General features: G+C 43.7%; 1 protein-coding gene and 1 gene segment (V, D, J or C); one reads left to right on the top strand and one right to left on the bottom strand.

The window, feature by feature from the left end:
• LOC123230469 (natural resistance-associated macrophage protein 2-like) overlaps nucleotides 1–13,768 on the bottom strand; it is a 55,428-nt gene extending 41,660 nt beyond the window's left edge. Inside the window, exon 1 of the mRNA XM_044656619.1 lies at nucleotides 13,576–13,768. Coding sequence (XP_044512554.1) covers nucleotides 13,576–13,768 — 193 coding nt within the window. The remainder of the gene's footprint in view (nucleotides 1–13,575) is intronic.
• Nucleotides 13,769–17,792: 4,024 nt separating this feature from the next.
• LOC123230467 lies at nucleotides 17,793–18,302 on the top strand. The segment is given in 2 exon segments: nucleotides 17,793–17,838; nucleotides 17,971–18,302. Coding segments are annotated over 2 exon segments (378 nt in total).
• Nucleotides 18,303–21,377: the final 3,075 nt, after the last annotated feature.

Genomic DNA, 21,377 nt, shown 5'->3' with positions numbered 1-21,377 from the left:
GTTTCCCTTCCAATCTTGGTTAAAATAGATTTGTACAAAATCTTTTAAATTTAATATAGTTAAAATTATTTATTTTACACACTATAATGTTTTCTATCTTTTGTTTAGTCATAAATAATTCTTTTCTTTATTGATCTGACAGGTAAGCTATATTATGTTCATCTACTATACTCATATCTCTTTCTTTCTATGCCAAAATCATAGTCCCATTTTGACCTTATCTTGGTATGGAGTGTGAGATATTGATCTGTACCTAATTTTACCATACTGTTTTCCAATTTTCTCAGCAATTTTTGTCACATACCGACTTCTTATAACAGAAGCTGGCGTTTCTGGGTTTATCGAACACTAAATTGTTAAGGTCATCTACACTTATTTTTTCCATTGATCTACCATTCCATTTCTTAGCCAATAATTACTGCTTTATGATACATTTTCAGATCTGGCACTGCTCTACTACCATCCTTCAAATTATTTTTCATTAATTCCCTTGATACTCTTGATCTTTATTCTTCCAGGTGATTTTTGTTATTACCTTTTCCAATTCCATAAAATAAATATTTGGTAGTTTGATGGTTATGGCACTGAAGAAGTAAATTAAATTCATTTAGTTAAGATTGTCACTTGTCTCCAAGACTCCTGATCATTCCAGGATGCTACTAGGGGCAAGTCAGCTTTTCTTTCTGTTTCTTTCTGACTCTTTGTCCCTGCTATGGCTCCCTCTGTCTCTCCCAGTCTGTGTCCTCTTTTTGTCTCATTCTCTCTGTCTTTGTGTCTCTGTCTCCTTGCCTTTCTCTCTTTCCCTCCCTATTTCTTTCTCTTTGGCTCTGTCTTTCTCCCTAAAGCTGGAACTCAGGTCTTCTCACCCCATGATCATTATTTCCCCCATGTCCCAGTCTCCTTTGGGATGACCAAGACCCAAGAGGCGTGATTTAATTGAGGCTTCAGGACTGAGAATTTGGCTAGTGGAGAGCCGCTGAGAGGAAGCTCCCTGCCATGCTCTAGATGTGCTCTCGTTTGCTCTCACAGAATAGAATCTTATTTGTAGTAGTTGATCCCTTGGACCTCCGTCATGAGGCCATGACCAGTGATACCCTTCAGGGAAATAAAAGGGGAAATGAAGATATTAGGGAGGAAATGGGAAGATAGATGATGAAGCCAGCTGCTGCCAGTCCCTTCACCATGTTGGTACACCTTGTGACAAGCCTTGACAAGCATCCCCTGAGGAGAAGCTGAGTTCTAAAGACTAGAAACACCCAAAATCAGCCACATCATTTCCCAACTGATAAATGGGTGAACAGAAGGTTTTGGGATGAAGAAAACAAAGCTATGTTTTACTCTCTGCAAAAACGCTCTGAATCATGACAGCTTAGAGGAGTGGGAACCAAAACCCCACTGTGATTCATCTCAGCACAACCAGATGGGATTAAATGATGAAAGGGTAAACTGAGATATAATGGGGGTCATGTGTAATATTGGTGACACTGATACCATGTTAGTGGAACTGTGAACTCCTCCACCCAGTCTGAAGTGCAATCAGGAGGAATGGCCAAAAAGAAAGGAAGCAAAGGATGGGGGCTCTGAAGACCCCTAAACCTGGAGGCTTTTTGTCCTGCAGAGAGTGGAAAGGAGGACCAATGTCTAGGTAGAGAAAGTGAGATATATGGAGTATTATGCTTTCCCAACCTGCTAGGGAAGGCTGAGATGGTCTGCTGGCTTCAGCAGAAGATAGCTTTGGAAAAAATACAATAACAGTAATAATAATGATAATAATTCTCCAAAGTCTTTATTTATTCTTTAAGTATCTTAAAACACTTCACAAATATTATTTCACATGCTTGTAATAAAAACTTTCTGAGACAGGTACTATTATTATTCCTGTTTTACAGGTGAGGAAACTGAGGCAAATAGAGATTAAATGATTTACTCAGGGCCTCATAACCTTCCAACTCCGCCAAGGACGGTCCCAAGCCCGGCTGAAAAAGGAGGAGGGTTGGGCGTGGGATATGACTTTCGTGGATTTCGAGAAGGCATTTGACAGCGTGGACAGGATCACCATCTGGAGATTGATGCAGCATTACGGGAATCCCCCGGAGCTCATCAACATCATCCAGTGGTTATACGAAGACTTTACCTGCCAGGTCATCCATAATGGGAAACTGATGGCTCCCTTCACAGTGAAGACCAGAGTGAAGCAAGGCTGCATGCTTTTGCCCCTTATCTTGTTGATGGTCATAGATTGTATCATGAGAAGAATTACCAAGGACAACAATGCAGGCATTCAATGGACTCATACCAAACAGCTTGAGGACCTTGACTTCGCAGATGACATCTGTCTCCTTTCTCACAAGCAACAGGATGCACAAGCCAAACTTGCACAACTCTCTGAAGAAGCGGAGAAGACAGGTCTGAAGATCAACAAGAAGAAGACCGAGGTGATCACAGTCAACAGCACACAGGACCTGCCAATCCAACTACAGGGAGAAAACATCAAGGAGATGGATCACTTCACCTATTTGGGTAGCATAGTCAGTAAGGATGGCGGAGCAGATGAGGACATCAGAAACCGAATCAACAAAGCCAGACAGGTATTTAACACCTTACGGTCTGTCTGGATCTCCAGAGCACTGTCCCTCATCACTAAGCTCCGAATCTTCAACACCAACGTAAAGGCCGTCCTCCTATATGGATCAGAAAGCTGGAGAGTGACGAAAGTCAACACCAACAAACTCCAAGTCTTTGTTAACAGATGTCTATGCTACATCTTGAACATCAGATGGCCTAAAAAGATCTCCAGTGCTAGTCTCTGGGAAAGAACAATCCAGTATCCCATTAGTCAGGACATAAAAAACGTAAGTGGAAATGGATAGGACATACGCTACGAAAACCGGAAGACAACGTAGCCAGACAAGCATTGAGCTGGAACCCTTCGGGGAGGAGGAAAGTCAGAAGACCAAAACAGACCTGGCGAAGATCTGCCGAAAATGAAACAAAAACAGTCGGAATGACATGGGCCCAGCTGGGGGAAGTTGCCTAGAACAGAGTCTGCTGGCGTGAGATGGTTGCGACCCTATGCTCCTAAGGAGTCAACAGGAATAATAATAAATAATCATAACCTACCATTGCCTACAGCAACTTTGACCTCAAATATTCTAGATTCCAGTTCCAGTATCTATTAATTGTGCCCACTGGGTGCCACCATGGTCTGGTGTCTGGGGGTGAGTAAGGATCTACTTACACACATCTTTGGCTAGATTTCATCATGTCTGTCCCATCCTGTGTTCCCAAGTTGCTCTCTGTCTCTTCTTGTCTTCCTCCCATTCTTCAAGTTCTGTCTGAGCATCCTTTCCTGCTCAACACAGTTGCAACAGTCCTTTCTGGTCCTCTACTGGAGGATGGGAAAACTGCAGGTGTCCACCACCTCTGCTGGCATCCCCATCAACCCATCTTTGCCATGGCTTCTGGGCTGACATGCTTTTGATATATCCCATTCAGGCCATTCTTCTGGTATGTCAGGAACAGTGAGGTCTTGACTGCTGCCACCTCAGCTGTCTTTAGAGTCACCTTTCTAAAAAACCAGGAACTTCTTTCTCATAATCACTGATCATAACTGCCAGTTTGTGGCCTTGATGCAGTCATTATGTTGGAGGACTGTGTTGAGTTGTTCCCTAAACATTTATTAGGTGACTACTATAAAGGAGAAAGCAAAGAAAGTGATGGAAATAAAAATGACTGAAGAAAGGCAAAACCTGCCCTCCATATGAGTGCAATCAAATGGGAGAAGATTAATGACAATAGTAATAAAAGCCAGTGCTTTTTTAGAACCTTCTATTGCCAGGGGCTGTGCTAAGAACTTCACAGTTATCTTCTTTTTCCTCACAAAAACATTAGGAAGTAGGTGCTGTGGATTCCCTCATTTTATGGATGAGGAAACCAAATGGACACAAAGTGACTTGACCAGGTTTATATTAGTGAATGGTTAATGTCCCTTCAGAGAAGTCAATAAAGTCCAAGCAGAATGCTGCTAGGTGGAAAATTGGTAACGATAGTCTCAAATAGACCAGCATTCTATCAGCCCATAATGGATGATTGAATCCTGGAGAATTCCAGATAGAAATGGAGAAGCATGTGAGAGTAATCGAGGACCCTGTCTTTGCCAGGAGACTTTACTGCGAGGTGGTCCTTCAGGAGAGCAGCATTGATTGATCCAGAGCAGAAAATGGAAGGGTCGAAGCAGTGCAGAACATATCTTCAGGTTGTCCAAAGTTAGGCTCTTCTGGCTCCACAGAAAGACACAGTTAGGTGTCTGGAGCTGCCTAATAGGACCTTAATATCCTTGAGCAGCAACCACCCATCCAAGTGCCCTGTCCTTTCACCCCAATAGTATGCCTTTGTGACACATAATATCGTTGAAAATGCCACCAGGTGACAGCAGGGTGCAAAGCAGAGTTTGCAGAGTAGAATCTGGGATAGCTTGAACTACCATGAGAATCCTCTCTATCCAACATTGAAATAACACCTCATAATGAGTCCTGGAGTGAAAGAACCAACAAGGAGATGGAGTGAAGCAACAGTCATTAAGAGAACAAGTTGAAGAAGGTAGAGACTTCCAGTTAAGATAGAGGCAGAATAAGGAGCAGCTGCTCAATCTCTCCTAACCGAAGCATACAGGACTCCTCAAGGGGACATAAAAACGAACCCAGATGAACTAAGGAACCCCACAACAGGGCACAGCATTGAAGGTATGCAGAATCGGGGCATTTCCATGCTATAAAGGGGTGAAACAGCTCTCACTAAAACGCGAGAGGAAGAAGCCCCTCACCCACCCCCCACACCACACACCTAGCACAACGCCAAGGCCAACTTACAAGAGTGAAAACAGGACTGGGGCAACCAGTAAATCACTAGCAGCCCCAGGGCTTGTACCTGTGAGCTGCCAGATGTGGGTCCCCAAGTGGCTGGGGTGACACACGGACTTTCCCGAGCATCTATGCAGGCGAAGGCTCTGCCCAGGGTGGAATAAAGAACTCTAAAGCAGGAACTTTCCACAGCTTCTTGTGGGGGTGAAGGCTCTGCCCGGGGCTCGAATAAAGATCTCTAAAGCAGGGACTTTCCCCAAGTTCATGCTTGGGTGAAGGCAGTGCCCTAGGCCTGAATAAAGATTTCCAGCTGAAGGCTAGGATATCAAGTGAGGACCCGGTGCAGAAGGGAGCGTGGCTGTGGTAGCAGCCCCTGAGACAGCTGAAGGAGCCTCAGGCAGAGGGGCAGACTGGGGACTACCAGGAGGCCTGACCCCGAGGACAAGAAGACCTGAGCCATCGAAAGTTTAGAAAGCACAGGCAGACCCTGAGTGTGAAGACAAAGCTGAAAAGGGGCGGGGCTAATAATGGCAAGCCATAGGGAAGCCCAGAAGAAAAAGATTACCAAGAAAAACTCTGGAACACTCCACCACTTTTACACAGAGAAAATCCAGACAACAGAGGAGGACAAACAAATAACCAAACCTCCCCAAAAAAATGAAAGCTGGTCACAAGCTATTGAAGAGTTCAAAAATGAGATGTTGAGGGAGATGGAAGAAATCTGGCAAGAAAATAACAGTTTAAAAGGCAGAATTTCGCAATTGGAAAGTGAGGCAAGTCAACTGAAGACGAGAAATGACCAGATTGAAAATGAAAACCAAAACATTATAGCTGAAAACCAAAACATTATAGCCAAAAACCAGTCCTTAAAGGCTAGAATAGAACAATTAGAAGCCAATGATCTCTCAAGACAACAAGAACAAATAAAACTAAGTCAAAAGACTGATAAAATAGAAGGAAACATGAAATATCTCAATGAGAAAGTGACAGACCAAGAAAACCAGTCTAGAAAAGACAATTTGAGAGTCATTGGTCTTCCAGAAAAGGCAGAAATTAATAGAAACTTGGACTCCATACTTAAAGAAATTATTCAGCAAAATTGTCCTGAAGTTCTACAACAAGAGGGCAATATAGACATTGAAAGGATCCATAGATCACCCTCTACACTGGACACAGAAAAGTCAACACCAAGGAATATAATAGCAAAATTCAAGAGCTTTCAAGTAAAAGAAAAAAATCTTACAAGAAGCCAGAAAGAGACAATTGAAATATCAAGGAGCACCAATCAGGATCATACAGGATCTGGCAGCCTCCATGCTAAAAGACCAGAAGGCTTGGAACACGATATTCAGAAAGGCAAGAGAGATGGGCCTTCAGCCACGGATCAACTACCCATCGAAACTGACTATATACTTCCAGGGGAAATTATGGGTATTCAACAAAATTGAGGATTTCCAAGTTTTTGCACAAAAGAGACCAGGACTAAATGGAAAGTTTGATACCCAACCACAAAAATCAAGAGAAACATGAAAAGGTAAATAAGAAACAGAGGGAAAAGAAAGAAAACTTATAATTTTTTAAATTTGACTCTTTAAGGGCTTAAATAAGATCTAATCATCTGTATTACTATGTGGAGAAATGCTATGTATAATTCTCTGTAGTGAACTCGATTCACTATCATAATATTCATTATTATAGCAACCAGAAGAATAATTCATAGGGAGAGGATAGGATACTAAATGGTCTAAGATGACATAGGGGGTGGGAAAGAGGGGGTGAATAGTAGGGGACACCAAGAAAAATCTGAGTAAATAAGAAAAATAGGATATTCTATTACACACAAAGAGGGCATGAGAAGGGGAGGGGATAAATACTATCATAAGAAGGAGAGGAAGAGAGCATTAAGAGGTAATAATCAAACCTTACTCTCAGTATAATCAACCCGGAGAGGGAAGAGTAGCTTTATTATCCATTCGGATAAAAAACTCTATCTAACCCTACTGAGAAAGTCAGAAGGGATAAACCAAAGGGAGCAGGGGATTGGGAAGGTCAAAAAGGGAGGGGAGAAGAAGGGGGAGGGAATTCATTAGGCCCTTAAAAAAATAGGGGAATAACAAGGGAGGGGGCAGAAAGGGAAGTCAATCAAGGGAGGGGATAAGGGATACCAGCTCAAAGCAAACCACTGGTTTAAAAGAAAATAGTGTAAGAAGAAGGGGTGGGTCTAGGGGAGGATACAAAAATGTCATTGAATGCACAACTAACAATTGTAACTGTGAATGTGAATGGGATGAACTCGCTCATAAAACGGAAGCAAATAGCAGAGAGGATCAGAAACCAAAATCCTACCATATGTTGTCTACAAGAAACATATATGAGGCAGGTAGACACACACAAGTTTAAGGTTAAGGGCTTGAGCAAAATCTTTTGGGCATCAAATGAGAAAAAGAAGGCAGGAGTGGCTATTATGATCTCTGACAAAGCCAAAGTAAAAATAGATATGATTAAAAAAGACAGGGAAGGTCGTTACATCCTGATTAAAGGCAGTATAAACAATGAGGACAGCATCCATTCCTATTGAAAACATTGAAAAGTATAGGAATAGAAGGACGCTTCCTAAAAATAATAAACAGTATATACCTAAAATCATCAACAAGCATTATATGCAATGGGGATGAATTAGGATCCTTCCCAATAAGATCAAGAGTGAAACAAGGATGCCCATTATTACCTCTATTATTCAACATAGTACTAGAAACACTAGCAATAGCAATTAGAGAAGAAAAAGAAATTGAATGTATCAAAATAGGCAATGAGGAGACTAAGCTATCACTCTTTGCAGATGATATGATGGTATACTTAAAAAATCCTAGAGAATCAACTAAGAAGCTAGTAGAAATAATCAACAACTTTAGTAAAGTGACAGGATATGAAATAAATGCACATAAATCATCAGCATTTATATATATCTCCAACACATTAGAGCAGCAAGAGGTAGAAAGAGAAACACCATTTAAAATCACCCTAGACAATATAAAATACTTGAGAATCTATCTACCAAAACAAACACAGCTAATATAGGAAAACAACTACAAAACACTTTCCAAACAAATAAAACTGGATCTGAACAATTGGAAAGCCATTAATTGTTCATGGGTAGGATGAGCTAACATAATAAAAATGACCATTCTACCCAAATTAATTCATCTGTTTAGTGCCATACCTATCAAACTACCAAAAAACATTTTACTGAATTAGAAAAAACTATAACAAAGTTCATTTGGGATAACAAAAGATCAAAAATATCAAAGGGAAATAATGAAAAAAAATGTGAAGGAAGGGGGCCTAGCAGTACCAGATATTAAACTATACTATAAAGCAGCAGTCATCAAAACAATATGGTACTGGCTAAGAGATAGAAGGGAGGATCAGTGGAATAGAATTGAGGTTAATGACGTCAGCAAGACAGTGTATGATAAACCCAAAGAGCCCAACTTTGGGGACATGAATCCACTATTTGACAAAAACTGCTGGGAAATTTGGAAAACAATATGGGAGAGATTGGGTTTAGATCAACATCTCACACCCTACACCAAGATAAATTCAGAATGGGTGAATGACCTGAATATAAAGAGGGAAAATATAAATAAATTAAGTGAACACAAAATAGTATACCTATCAGATCTCTGGGAAACGAAAGATTTTAAAACCAAACAAGAGTTAGAGAAAATTACAAAATGTAAATTAAATGGTTTTGATTATATCAAGCTAAAAAGCTTTTGTACAAACAAAAACAATGTAGTCAAAATCATAAGGGAAACAGCAAATTGGGAAAAAATCTTTATAACAAAAAACTCTGACAAGGGTCTAATTACTCAAATATACAAGGAGTTAAATCAATTGTATAAAAAAATCAAGCCACCCCCGAATTGAAAAATGGGCAAGAGACATGAATAGGCAATTCTCAGGTGAAGAAATCAAAAGTATCAATAAGCACATGAGAAAGTGTTCTAAATCTCTAATAATTAGAGAAATGCAAATCAAAACAACTCTGAGATACCACCTCACACCTAGCAGATTGTCTAAATTGAAAGAAGGGGAGAGTAATGAATACTGGAGCGGATGTGCCAAAATTGGGACATTAATGCATTGCTGCTGGAGTTGTGAAATGATCCAACCATTCGGGATGGCAATTTGGAACTATGCTCAAAGGGCTATAAAAGACTGCCTGCCCTTTGATCCAGCCATACTGGGTTGCTGGGTTTGTACCCCAAAGAGATCATAGATAAACAGACTTGTACGAAAATATTTATAGCTGCGCTTTTTGTAGTGGCAAAAAACTGGAAAATGAGGGGATGCCCTTCAATTGGGGAATGGCTGAAAAAATTGTGGTATATGCTGGTGATGGAATACTATTGTGCTAAAAAGAATAATAAACTGGAGAAGTTCCAGGTGAACTGGAAAGGCCTCCAGGAACTGATGCAGAGTGAAAGAAGCAGAGCCAGAAGAACATTGTACACAGAGACTGATATACTATGTTAAAGTCGAATGTAATGGACTTCTGTACCAGCAGCAATGCAATGACACAAGACAGCTATGAGGGATTTATGGTAAAGAACGCTACCCACATTCAGAGGAAGATCTGCAGGAGAGGAAACATAGAAGATAAACAATTGCTTGAACGCATGGGTTGAGGCGGACATGATTGGGGATGTGGACTCGAAATGACCACACCAATGCAACTAACAACAATATGGAAATAGGCCCTGAACAAGGACACACGTTACAACCAGTGGAAATGTGTGTCAGCCATGGGTGAGGGGAGAGCGGGGGTGAAGGGGAAAGTAGGGGTATGAAGCATGTAAACAGGTTAAAAATGAATATTAATAAATGTTTTAACAAAAAAAAAGAGAGAGAACAAGTTGAAAGATTGACAAAGAAGCTCTTGGTCTCTGGGGTGAGAAGAGAGCACAGTCTGCAGGAGGCTCCACCAAGGAGTACTAGTGCAACCCAAAAGCAAACGCGCTCACCCCACATCTCCTGTTCCAGATTCTGAACCTGGGCCCAAAAACTATAGAGACCCTGATTCCCTGCCTAAACCAACAGCACAGCACCCCGCTCCCATGTTGCGTAACTCTTAGAGTTGCTCAACACTCGTTCTTAACAGGGTGTTCAAATCCTGAGTTTGGCTTTGACACCCTAAGAATAGAAGTGAGACTCTCTGGATCTTGGCTCTGACAGTTATCTGAAAACAAAGCATTCTGGACCAGAGAGATCTATTTGAGACTCTGTGCAATTTGTCTGCCTTTTGCTCTTCTGGGAAAGTCCTCTGGATCAGAGCATTTGATCAGTGAAATATAGAAATATGATATTAAATCTTTCTTAGGTTAAAGCTGAAATATCTAAGCTATTGCTGTGTAATAACAAGGTTTTTGGATCTGAAATTGTAATTCTTATATAACTGTAGACACAATCAGAGAGGTCAGAATTTGGCCTTATTACCTGACATTAGATTTCATAAATCCTTCCATTATCTCAGAGTGGTACAATTGGGCAAGGATTTGGGATCATCTAAACCACAGTCCAATTCTACTGTTTCATAAGGTTCCAGCAGCAGCAGCTTTTATTTGGAGTCAGAAGAAGTGCCTGCAATCACTTGTCCTACAGCAAAATCAATAAATTTCTCTCTTTTGTAATCTCTAAGTGACATCTTGAATTGCTATTTTTTGTTCCACTAACCATTGTGTGTGGGATGTCTTCTGTAGGGCCAGCAGATAGGCAGGGGTGTGGAGAGCCTCAAAGGGCATCACTCTGTGCAGTCCAATATCTAGTCTGTTTGGGCAGGGATAGAAACTGGTTACATATGATGAGAGAGAACTTGTCTGACCCAGTGTAGCAGAGCCAACCCAGCTTTTCATGGCTCCCATCGCATGTCTCTTGTTCTAATAGAAAGGATGAAGCATCTTTTGGGTGGATTCATGCCAGTTTCCATCTGACTCAGGCACAGAAGCCACAAGTTTTCCAAGAGAGCTGATGTGTGAGGCTCCTAAGGGAGGAGGAGATTCTCCAGGAGGGACTGAGGATTAGAATGGAAGAGGATTAAAGTAATAATAAATAATGGAAGTGAGAGAATAATGGAAGGGAAAGTTTCCTAAGAAAGCCGCAAAGACCAGATGATTCCATATAGACTTGTCTGTGTTACATCTATTTCTAATCATTTCTAAGGCTCTAAGCAGGCTCTAATGCAAAGCTGGAAACACTTTGGGAAAGTCTCAGCTATGCTTCTGTCACTTTGTTATGGTCAGTTTTCAACAGCAGGAATTAGGAAGAGAGAAGCACAACAGTCCAAAGTATAAGAAATGTTGATTCTCTACTGCAGAGCTCCATTGAGGATCTCCCTTATAGAAAGAACAATAGAATCCTGAGGCTCAAGTTCGCTCCCAACCATCTGACCCAGCTACTGACAATACACGTTTTTAGTACCTGTGCTGAATTGCATTTGCATCTATTTCTGAAAGGCTTTTGGGGAAAGAGGCGATCATTGACCCTGGACAGGAGAAGACGATCAGCCAGAGGAGCTGTTCCAAGGACAAGCATGACTACAGATGACCCAGGAAGATGACAGTAATAGCAGAGGACCCCAAAAGTCAGCCTGATGTATCATGAGACTTTGAGTCCTTGGACATAATGGTCTGGACAGGAGATATTGGGTCATCAATTGCTTTCATGTCTTTCCCATGTTCTGTTATTTTGTTTGCTTATAGGATTCTTATGCCAGAAAGGGGGATACCACCTTCATGATTACCTGTGAGGGCTGCACTTTAATCCCTTCGAAGACTGCTCTGTCCAGGCATTTAACAATCCTTTTGTTGAACAACACCCCAGCATCCTAGGTAAGCCTTCTATGTAATGTTTAGTCATCATATTTGGGGTACTTCATTTGGGTAAGTGAGGCATAGTTTCCCCAAGAAGGAGAGGGAGAAATAGGGAGAATTTATTTTTCATAGTCCACATAAATCCAAATACTTGGGAGAATGACTGTCAATTCCTGCCTCTAGAGTCTGACTCAGAGACACCATCTAGTCTGCTTCTTTTTTGAATTTCTTTGTCCTTGGAAATCCCCAGGAATGTCTTACTTTTGTTAAAAGGGTGGAAGGAGAACTCCAGAGCTGTGTTTGTTTGATAGAATGGTGTGTGCGTTTAAGTCTAAAATGGGTTACCCTCCACCTTAACACTGAGAGCTTTAAGAGGTTTATCCTGTGATGTTATTGTGAACAGAGATGGACAGGAATTGTTTTCAGAGAGGACTTATATCTGGTATGGTATAGACATTTCATCAGGGCTTCAAGAATTTGCCTGGTCCTCTAGAAAGTCCCTTCTGGACCCAGTTCCTGTCAGGGAGACAGTAATGGCAGACAGCTTCAGGTTTTACTTAATGGGAGCTTATTAGAATTGTCTGTCCGAATTTCCTCTTTCACCCTCTCTCTTCCGAGGTATCCTCCAAAGAAAACCTTACATGACTGCCTGCTGTCTTAACTGGGTGCTTTATTAACACGGGATCCTGGAAGGGTTCAGAAAGAGGGATTAGGAATCCTTAGTCTATTCACAAAAGGAGTTAGGAAGTCTTGTTGGCCTAAGCCAAGCCTAAGCTTTAGCCTGACAACGTTCTTTTCCCTTCCTCTCTTCTGCCTGCTAACCTACTCTAATGGCAGCTAGCCATGTCCTTCTTATGCTGGCACAGAGAGGAATTGTTATCTTCAGGCTGGCTCAGTGGGCTTTCCCAGCTGAAACCCCTCCAGCTGCTGTCAGCAATTTAAGCAGCCTCTTGTGGCTGTTATCCAGGAGAAAACCCATCTGATCTCTGGTCTCTAAAGCACGAGGTAAAGGTTGGGAAAATCCCAGGTGTTCAAAGGTGTGAATCCCGAGCTGAGGTCATCGTCCTCCTCCATTCACCACCGAGTCCCAGGACGATCTCCCCCAAAGTTCTTTCCCAGCAGCATTTGCTGTTTCTTCCCAAGGCCTCTCCTGCCACTCAGCTCAACACTCCAAATATCTTTCTCTGTGCTTGCTTGTTCCCACAATCCGTCCCCTTTCACGCTGTGATCTTGCCAAGATCTCTATCAGGAACCTTTTGTGCTCGCCATCCTTTACACTCTTCTCTTTCTAACTATTCCCCCAAATAGCAACATTCCCTCCCCTGTACTGATCTAGTCCGGGCTCTTTACCTGCTCTGAGAGATTTGGCAGGAAAGTGACGGGTCGGGAAATTGGAGGGTTTACAGCAATGAATACATGAAGGAAAACAATGTCTCAACCCAATAAGCCTGAAGAGCCGCCAACTGTACCAACAGTAACAGCTCTTCTTGCCCCCTTGAGCCGATACAAGCGGCTTTATCTAGACTTACCAGGCAAATTCCTCCTATTTAGGTTCCATCAACACAATTTCAGCCTAAACTTTACAATGAACTTTTCCCACTTACTATTCTGCCAAGGCAGCTTCATTCTAGTCCTGAGCAAAATGTGACAAGCCAGACTCTGTTCATACGAAGACTGAATCTCCCCCCACTTGTTACAGGATGTTTCTTAACTTTCTTATCCTCTTCTATACTTGCTTGTATTTACAATGTATGAAGCAGCCATGATACAATATCTACACCCGATACTACATTGCAGCCAAAGGCTCCATCTTGGGTGGGATGAACAGAAGAGGCAGCAGGGACCTTCCTCTGCCTGGGGACCCCTGAGGCCTGCCTCCTTGTGGGCTAGATGTGGGTCCTGCAGCCAGTGGGGGATGTTGTGGGGCTGGTCCTGGGCAGGCAGTGAGGCCCCGGGGAGGCTGGAGTTGTCAATGGTTGATGCCAGCTGGCTGTACCTGTGGCTGCTCTGAGCCCTGTGATCATTGCTGGGTGACATCTCAGCTGGGCTGGGCCAAGTTACCCCAAGAACCCCCCCTGAATGAAAGGCTGCCCCTCCTGGGACCTGAGACCCTGAAAGAGGACTCAGTTGTGTTCTAAAGGAGGCTGGACCAGGCCCAGATTTGCATCAGTCCCCACCTGCCCTGCAGCCACCATCACACGGTAACCACAGTGATGCATTCAGTGAGGAAGTAGGATGAAAACCTCCTTGTCAGCCCAGCTGGGGCTTCATGAATGGCCCCAGGCTTCTAATACCATAAAATATCTGCAGTCCTTCAGGCCTCTCTGTCCCTCTGTCTGTCTAGGAAGAAAATGGGAAGAGAGAAGATGGAATCAGCTGCTGACAGTCCCTGCACCATGATGGTACACCTTGTGACCAAGTGCCCACACTTCAACCAGTCTTGAAGAGCATCCCCTGAGGAGAAGCTGAATCCTAAGGACTAGAAACCCTGCCCCATGTCTGGAAAATCATTCCCCAAATGATGAATGAATGAACAGATGGGTTTAGGATAAAGAAAATGAAGCTATGTATAACTGCAAAAACACTCTGAATCATGACAGCTTAGAGGAGTACAAAGCAAAACCCTCTGAGCTTCATCTCAGCACTCTCAGTGGGCTTAAATGATGTAAGGGTAAACTGAGGTATAATGGGGGTCAGGTGGAAAAACAGGGACACTGATACCCTATTGGTGGAACTGTGAACCCCTCCACCCACTCTCAAGTGCAATCTGGAGGAATGGCCAGGAAGGAAGGAAGGAAGGAAGGAAGAAAGGAAGGAAGGAAGAAAGGAAGGAAGGAAGGAAGGCTGACTGTAACAACACCTAAACCCTGGAGGCTTTTTGTCCTGCAGAGAGTGAAAGGGAGGATGCATGTCCAGGTCTAGAAAATGAGATGAGATATGGAGGATTGTGTGCTTTCCCAACCTTCTATAGAAGGCTGAGTTGGACTGCTGGCTGCAGCAGGAGCCAGCTTTGGAAACCATTACGATAACAGTAATGTTAATGGTAATAATTCTCCAAAGCCTTTATTTAGTTCTTCAGTTATCCTAAAACACGTCACAAATATTATTTCACATGCTCCTAATAAAAACTCTCTGAGGCTGGTACTCTCATTATTCCTGCTTTACAGTTGATGAAATTGAGGCAAATAGAGGTTAAATAGTCTGGCATCTCAGGTGGGTAAGGATGTCACACAGCTTTTGCTAGATCTCTTTGTGTGTCCCACCCCCTGTTCCCAAGGTACTCTCTGTCTCTTGTTATCTTCCTCCCATTCTTCAATCTCTGTCTGAGCATCCTTTCCTGCTCAGCACCGCTGAGACAGTCCTTTCTGGTCCTCTACTAGAAGATTGCAAAACTACAGATGTCCACCACCTCTGCAGGCATCCCCATCAATCCATCTTTTCTATGGATTCTGGGCTGACATTCTTTTGATTTATCCCATTCAGGGCATTATTCTGGCCTGTCAGGAACAGAGAGGACTGGACTGCTTTCACCTCAGTTGTCTTTGGTGTCACCTTCTGGGAAATACCAGGAATGTCTTTTTCATAATCACTGATCATAACTGTCCATTTGTGGCATTGATGCATTCATTCTATTGGAGGTCTAAGTTGAGCTATTCCATAAACATTTGTTATGTGGCTACTATAAAGGAGAAAGCAAAGAAAGTGATGGAAATAAAAATGACTGAAGAAAGGTTGAACTTGCCCTCCATATGAGTGCAATCCAATGGGAGAAGACTAATAACAACAGCATAAAAATGAGCTCTTATTTAGAACCTTCTATTGCCAGGGACTGGGCTAAGAGCTTCACAGTTATCTTTGTTTTCCTCACAACAACACTTGGAGGTGGGTGATGGGAATTCTCTCATTTTATGGATGAGGAAACCAAGGCAAATGGACACAAAGTGATTTGCCCAGGTTTACCTTAGTGTGTGGTGAATGTCACTTCAGAGAAGTCAATAAAGCCCAAGCAGAATGCAGCTGGGTGGGAAATTGGTAACAATAGCCTCAAAAGGACCAGCATTCTATCAGCCCATAATGGATGACTGAGTCCTGGAGAATTCCAGATAGAAATGGAGAAGCATGTGAGAGCAATATAGGACCCTGTCCTTGCCATGAGACTTTACTGCAAGGAGATCCTTCAGGAGAGCAGCATCGATTGGTCCAGAGCAGAACATGTAAGGGTGGAAGCAGTGCAGAACATATCTGCAGGTGGTCCAAAGTTAGGTTCTTCTGGGCTCCACAGAAAGGCACAGTCAGGTGTCTGGAGCTGCCTAACAGGACCTCAGTATCCTTCATGATTGTAATAATATTATAATAACCCATTCATTAGGTTTGAGTTAAACGTCAAAGTGAAATAGTTTGCTAAAAGGTGACAGTTTAGAGGGGCCTCCAGTATTGTTTACATCTTTTGACCTTCAGCCTAAAACCATAGCTACTACCAAGCCCGTCATACCGTATTGGGTACAAGCTCAAGATGGTCAGGGGGAAGGGGAAGACCTGCCTTGGGTAAAGATATGGAGGCTGGCTTTGGGTGCAAACTCAAGGGGGTCACCCAGGAGGAGGCACCTCTTGTTTCTACAAACTGCCGACTCCTCATAGTCTCAGAAAAAGACACCAAGAGTGCAAAGGCCTGGGAAAGATCAGCAACAATAATGGACTTGAGTGACCACCCAAAGTGACCTCCTTTTGAATTCACTCGCTCAGTCAGCACTTGCGTCGCTAATTAAGAACCGCCCATGTGGAAGATCTGAGCACCTTTTCCTTTTGCTGTGTCGCTGTCACTGTGCCGTAAGATTTCCCCCTATAAAAAGGCCCCTTACCTAAGGCTGGGGGTCTCTGTTGCTGATGGGGTCAGGCTCTGGCTTTGCTGTGAGCTGCTCTTCCTCTCAATGAACCTGTCATTTAGCTTCGAGTTCTCTATCGGAGAGATACATTTTCAAGGGACTTTTAGGGAAAGGTGATCCGTGACCCTGGACAGGAAAAGGCAATCAGCCAGAGGAGCTGTTCCCAGGACCAGCATGATGGCAGGTGGTCCTAGAAGATGACAGCAATAGCAGAGGACCCCAGACTTCAGCCTGAGGCATCATGGGACTTTGAGTCCTCAGACATAATGGTCAGGGACATTGGGTCACCAGTTCTCTTCTTGTCTCTCCCATGTTCTGTGGGTTTGTCTGATTGTAAGGCTCTTATGCTAGAAGGGGGATGATCGCTTAATAGACTCTGTGACTGGGTGCCCCCTTGTTGACTGTCTGGCAGGGCCTCTAACAATCTTTGTTAATATTACATAGATTAACACCCAAGTGTAGTAGTTAAACCCTTCATGTAACATGTCATCTTCATTATTCTAGAATTTCACTGGGGAAACTGAGGCCCGGGTTCCCCAGAAGGAGGGGGGAAATGTGAGAATTTATTTTTCATATCCCACATAAACCTCAAAACTTGGGAGGGTGACTGTGTTTTCCTGCGTCTGGAGTCCCAGTCAGAGACACCATCTAGTCTGCTGCTTTTTATATTTTCTTTGTCCCTGGAAATCCCCAGGAATGTCTTCCTTTTCAGCAGAATTTGGTTAATCAGTGAAGGGACCAAGAGTTCCTCTCCTGTGTGTGCTCCCATGATGGGGGCCTGAAGAGGGGAGGAGAGGCTGCTGGACCTCCTCTTCATTGGCTCTCACCAGTTAAAGATGTCTTGGGAGCAGCTGAGTAATGAGCTCCTCAGAATCTGTTTATTAGGCTGTGGGACCCAGCTCAGGAGGATGCAGGATGTGAGTGAATCCTGGAGCCCCAAATCACTTTGTGGGGTTTGATGCTGGCCTGACCTGCCAGCCTGACATCATCAATAAACTCATCTTCTCACCCCAGAGTCAGTGTCTTGCTTTAATTGTAATCATTACAGGAGGCAGGTGGGCACACCAAGGGGGATATTTGGTCCAAACCTGCTATTTGTGAATTAAAGAGACTGAAGATGAGAGGCCAGGCCAGCTGTGAGCTCTTTGGGGAGCTGATCTCTGGGGACCCCCTTCACCATGGCCTGGCCTCTTGTCTGTGTGTCACTGCTCACCTTCTGCTCAGGTCAGGGCTGCTCTAAGAACCCCCCCCCCATTAGCTTCCTCCCTCATCCCTGTTCTTGTCTCTTATGAGAATCTCAAAGCACCTTCTAGCTTTCTCTTTTTCAGGGTCACTAATGAGTTTCTCTCTTTGCAGGATCCCTCTCCCAGCTAATACTGACTCAGCCTCCCTCTGCCTCTGCATCCCTGGGGAGCACGGCCAGACTCACCTGCACCCTGAGCAGTGGGTACAGTAATAGAGGTGCTTATTGGTATCATCAGAGCCCAGGAAAGGCCCCTCGATATATCCTGTATGTCAGCAACAGTGGAGGTATAAGCAAGGCTGATGGGCTTCCTGAGCGCTTCTCTGGCTCCAGCTCTGGGGCTGATCAATTCCTGTCCATCAGCAACGTCCAGGCTGAGGATGAAGCCGATTATTACTGTGGGAATGATTATAGCACTGGTGGTGGTTATGCTCACACACAGTGATGCATTCAGTGAGGAAGTGGGACACAAACCTCCTCTGCTAGCCCAGGCACAGCTTCATGCCTGGCCCCAGGCTGACACATGCCCTCCCCTGGCTGGGGCACCTGTTGGCTCTTTCTCTGTCTGTCTCTCCCTGTCTTGCTTTCTCTTTCAGCACAGGAAGTTCCATGATGTTCCCAAAGTCACATGTCCAGTAAGGGACAGAAATGGACCTTGAATCCTGCTCTTCTGACCCTGGACAAGTATTTTCTCTCTGTCCCAGGCTGGCTCTAAGGGATGGACATCAGGGGAGGCTCTAGCTGCTCCCTCAGCTTTCCGTGTTTGACTGGTGAACAGCAGTGAGATCTTCAGCCTCCATCATGGCCTTCCTATCTACCCACCTCTAGAGAAAGAACAATCTGAGTAGAAGTGCAGAGAAGACGTGTGATTTATCACTTTCTATTTGGGTGTATGATCGGGGGAATGTTGGTTTTGTAAGATTATTCACTTTGTTTAAAGGGAAACAAGGAAACCCCCTTTGGATATTGCCTAAATGACCAGTCAGTGTGTGTGTGTGTGTGTGTGTGTGTGTGTGTGTGTGTGTGTGTGTGTGTGTGAGCTGAATAATGGGCTAACCCTCCCTTTCAGACAGAGAGCCAGGGGCTGCCCTCTGACCCTAAATGAGGAGGGTGAAGGCAAAGGAAAGTGCCGAGGTATGAACCAGGGTAGGGAACACCACATGAAGGAAGATTGTCATTTGCTTAGGATGTTTGCCTAACCTAACCTTCCTCGAGGTCGCTTTCTGATCAAACCAGGGCTGGAGGGAAACCAGTATAGGCTGACCCCGGGTTTTCCTTAACCTGAGCCTGAAGAAAGATTTCCCTCCCAATAAACCCTTCACTCTTTAAGCCTCTTCTCTCCTCTTCTCAATTTACCTGACTGCCTTTGGTTTAAAGTTGAGAAGTGTAATGCAGGATGGCTACAAGAATCTCTTGTGTTTGCAAATCCACCTGGCAGATGGGAATAGAATCTTGACCTAGGAGAGTTCTGAGGCTCAGGGCAAAAACCCTTGGACCCTGGGGCTAGAAATATCCCTGGTGTACCAACTGAAGGGGCTTTTGCTTTTGGGCTTTGGCTGTTTCCCATGACCACCCCCCCTGACTTCCTGCTAACCCCTGCAGTCTCCCCATTGGGCCCTGGGAGGAGGGAATTTAGAGGGTGGAGATTGTGGGAACTAGCTTTAATAGACAGGCAGGGACTACCTTAGACTAAACCATCACCTCAATGAACAATCTGCTAGACCTTATCACCTCAGGGCAGTCAAATTTATCCCTAGCTAAGGGCTGGCTCCCTCAGCCTCACTTCTACCTCCTGTGACCCTCCCCCACTTCTAGATTCCCCTTAGCAAGAAGTAACCAAACCTCAACCCCTGCGGAGATCTCTTTATCATCTCTGATAATCTGATAAGGACAGTTTAGTTGATAAGGAAATAAGGACAGAACAAGGCAGTTGTCTTTTACCTCATGTTTCCAGCTCTGTCTCCAGGAGCCTGGAGTTTATTATATATATTTCAAGACTCATTTCACACAAAAGGAACCCCCCCCCCTGCAACATTGCAGATGCGCAGAAGTTACAAATTATGTCAAAACACAAAATATTGGCTTCAGGATAGACCAAGGCCAAGGCTGAATTTTGACTGGGTTCTTATCAGAAAGCCAAGTTGGGGAGTATCCCTCTCAGGGTCGAATTTCCCCCTCTAAGATTTTGACCTTGGCTATACCAGGCAGCAGCATTCCTTGCTGTGTCAACAGTGTTAACCCTTTAAATTCAGGTTTGATAGGAACTTAAAGCTTTTCAATAAGGTCACAATACTTTTCAACAAGAAATCACAAGGATCACAAAAGGAGTCAAAAGAGGAGTCTCAGATTTTTATCTATTCTCCTATTGGCTTCCCACAAACCCCCTTTCCTTAAGCTTACCCTTTGGGTTTAATAAAATCCCCTAGACTTCTTTCAAAGAGCCTCTGGTGTTTAATTGTACCAACAATTAGGACAAGGCTGAAGGGAAATTTACTTTATTTCTTGAGAGCTAAACCAGGCATCCATCTTGGACAAGAAGTGAACCACTTTCACTTCTTGGGGCTTGAAATCTCTCTGAAAAGGAGGAGCCCTTTTACTCCTCTCAAGGGAAACTTTGTAACAAGCAAGGAGGCTGAATAAAACCTTTCAGCCAGACTCACATAATTCTGGCTGACCCAAACTATCCCTATATCAACAAGATAACTTCTCTGCCTCAAAGACTCAACTGAGACCATCCTAGTGCCCTCCAATAAAAGCCCTCATTTACCAGCATCCATATTGCCTTCCCCTCATATCCCATATTGCCTCTCCTATCCTCTCCTTATTCCTTTCTCTCCCCTCATCTACAATTCCCTTTATTACATGAGACATTTAGTAAGGATTAATAAGGAGATGTTGGGAAAGAGGGAAAGAGGTATCCCTGACAGAAATGCTTGTCGAGCAGTTCAGCACTATCAGGCCTCAGATGGGATGGAAACTGAGGTTTATCTGGCTCCTCCCTCTAAAGGTAAACCTGTTTCTGCTTCCCTAAGCTGTCCTAAAAGAAATGACAATTTTAGGTTTGCAGGCACAAGAGAGAGATCAGTGCTCCTGTTGTCCCAGCTCCTGTCCCTGTAAAACCCTTGAGAAGCTGCCTGCTGTTCTCTTCACCCAGATGTCCCTCAGTTCGACCAGCAAGATAGTTCAGGGCTGATCAGAAAAAAGGATTCTTTGAATAGCTGAGGACAGGCCAATGGCTGAGTGGATATCTTGTCCTTTGAAAGTCTCCCAGGGAGCTTCCTCTCTCTTTTGAGTCACAGACAAGACTCCCAGGGCTGTTAGCAAATCCCAACTGCCCTCTGTAAGCATTCTGATGACCTTCAGCCTCTTCCACAGCTCTCCTGCTTGCATGGCTCCTTCTGTGTGACTTCCATCCCTTCATTTGTCCCCTTTCACGTTTATGATCTTATCAAGATCATATATTGTGAATCTTAATTCTTATTATGGACCTTACTCTATGCTATTTTTTAAATCTACCCCA

This window comes from Gracilinanus agilis, chromosome 1 (genome assembly GCF_016433145.1).
Source record: "Gracilinanus agilis isolate LMUSP501 chromosome 1, AgileGrace, whole genome shotgun sequence".
NCBI lineage: Eukaryota > Metazoa > Chordata > Mammalia > Didelphimorphia > Didelphidae > Gracilinanus > Gracilinanus agilis.
Note: the sequence above shows the minus strand (reverse complement) of the source record. Positions and strands in the feature narration are given on the sequence as shown.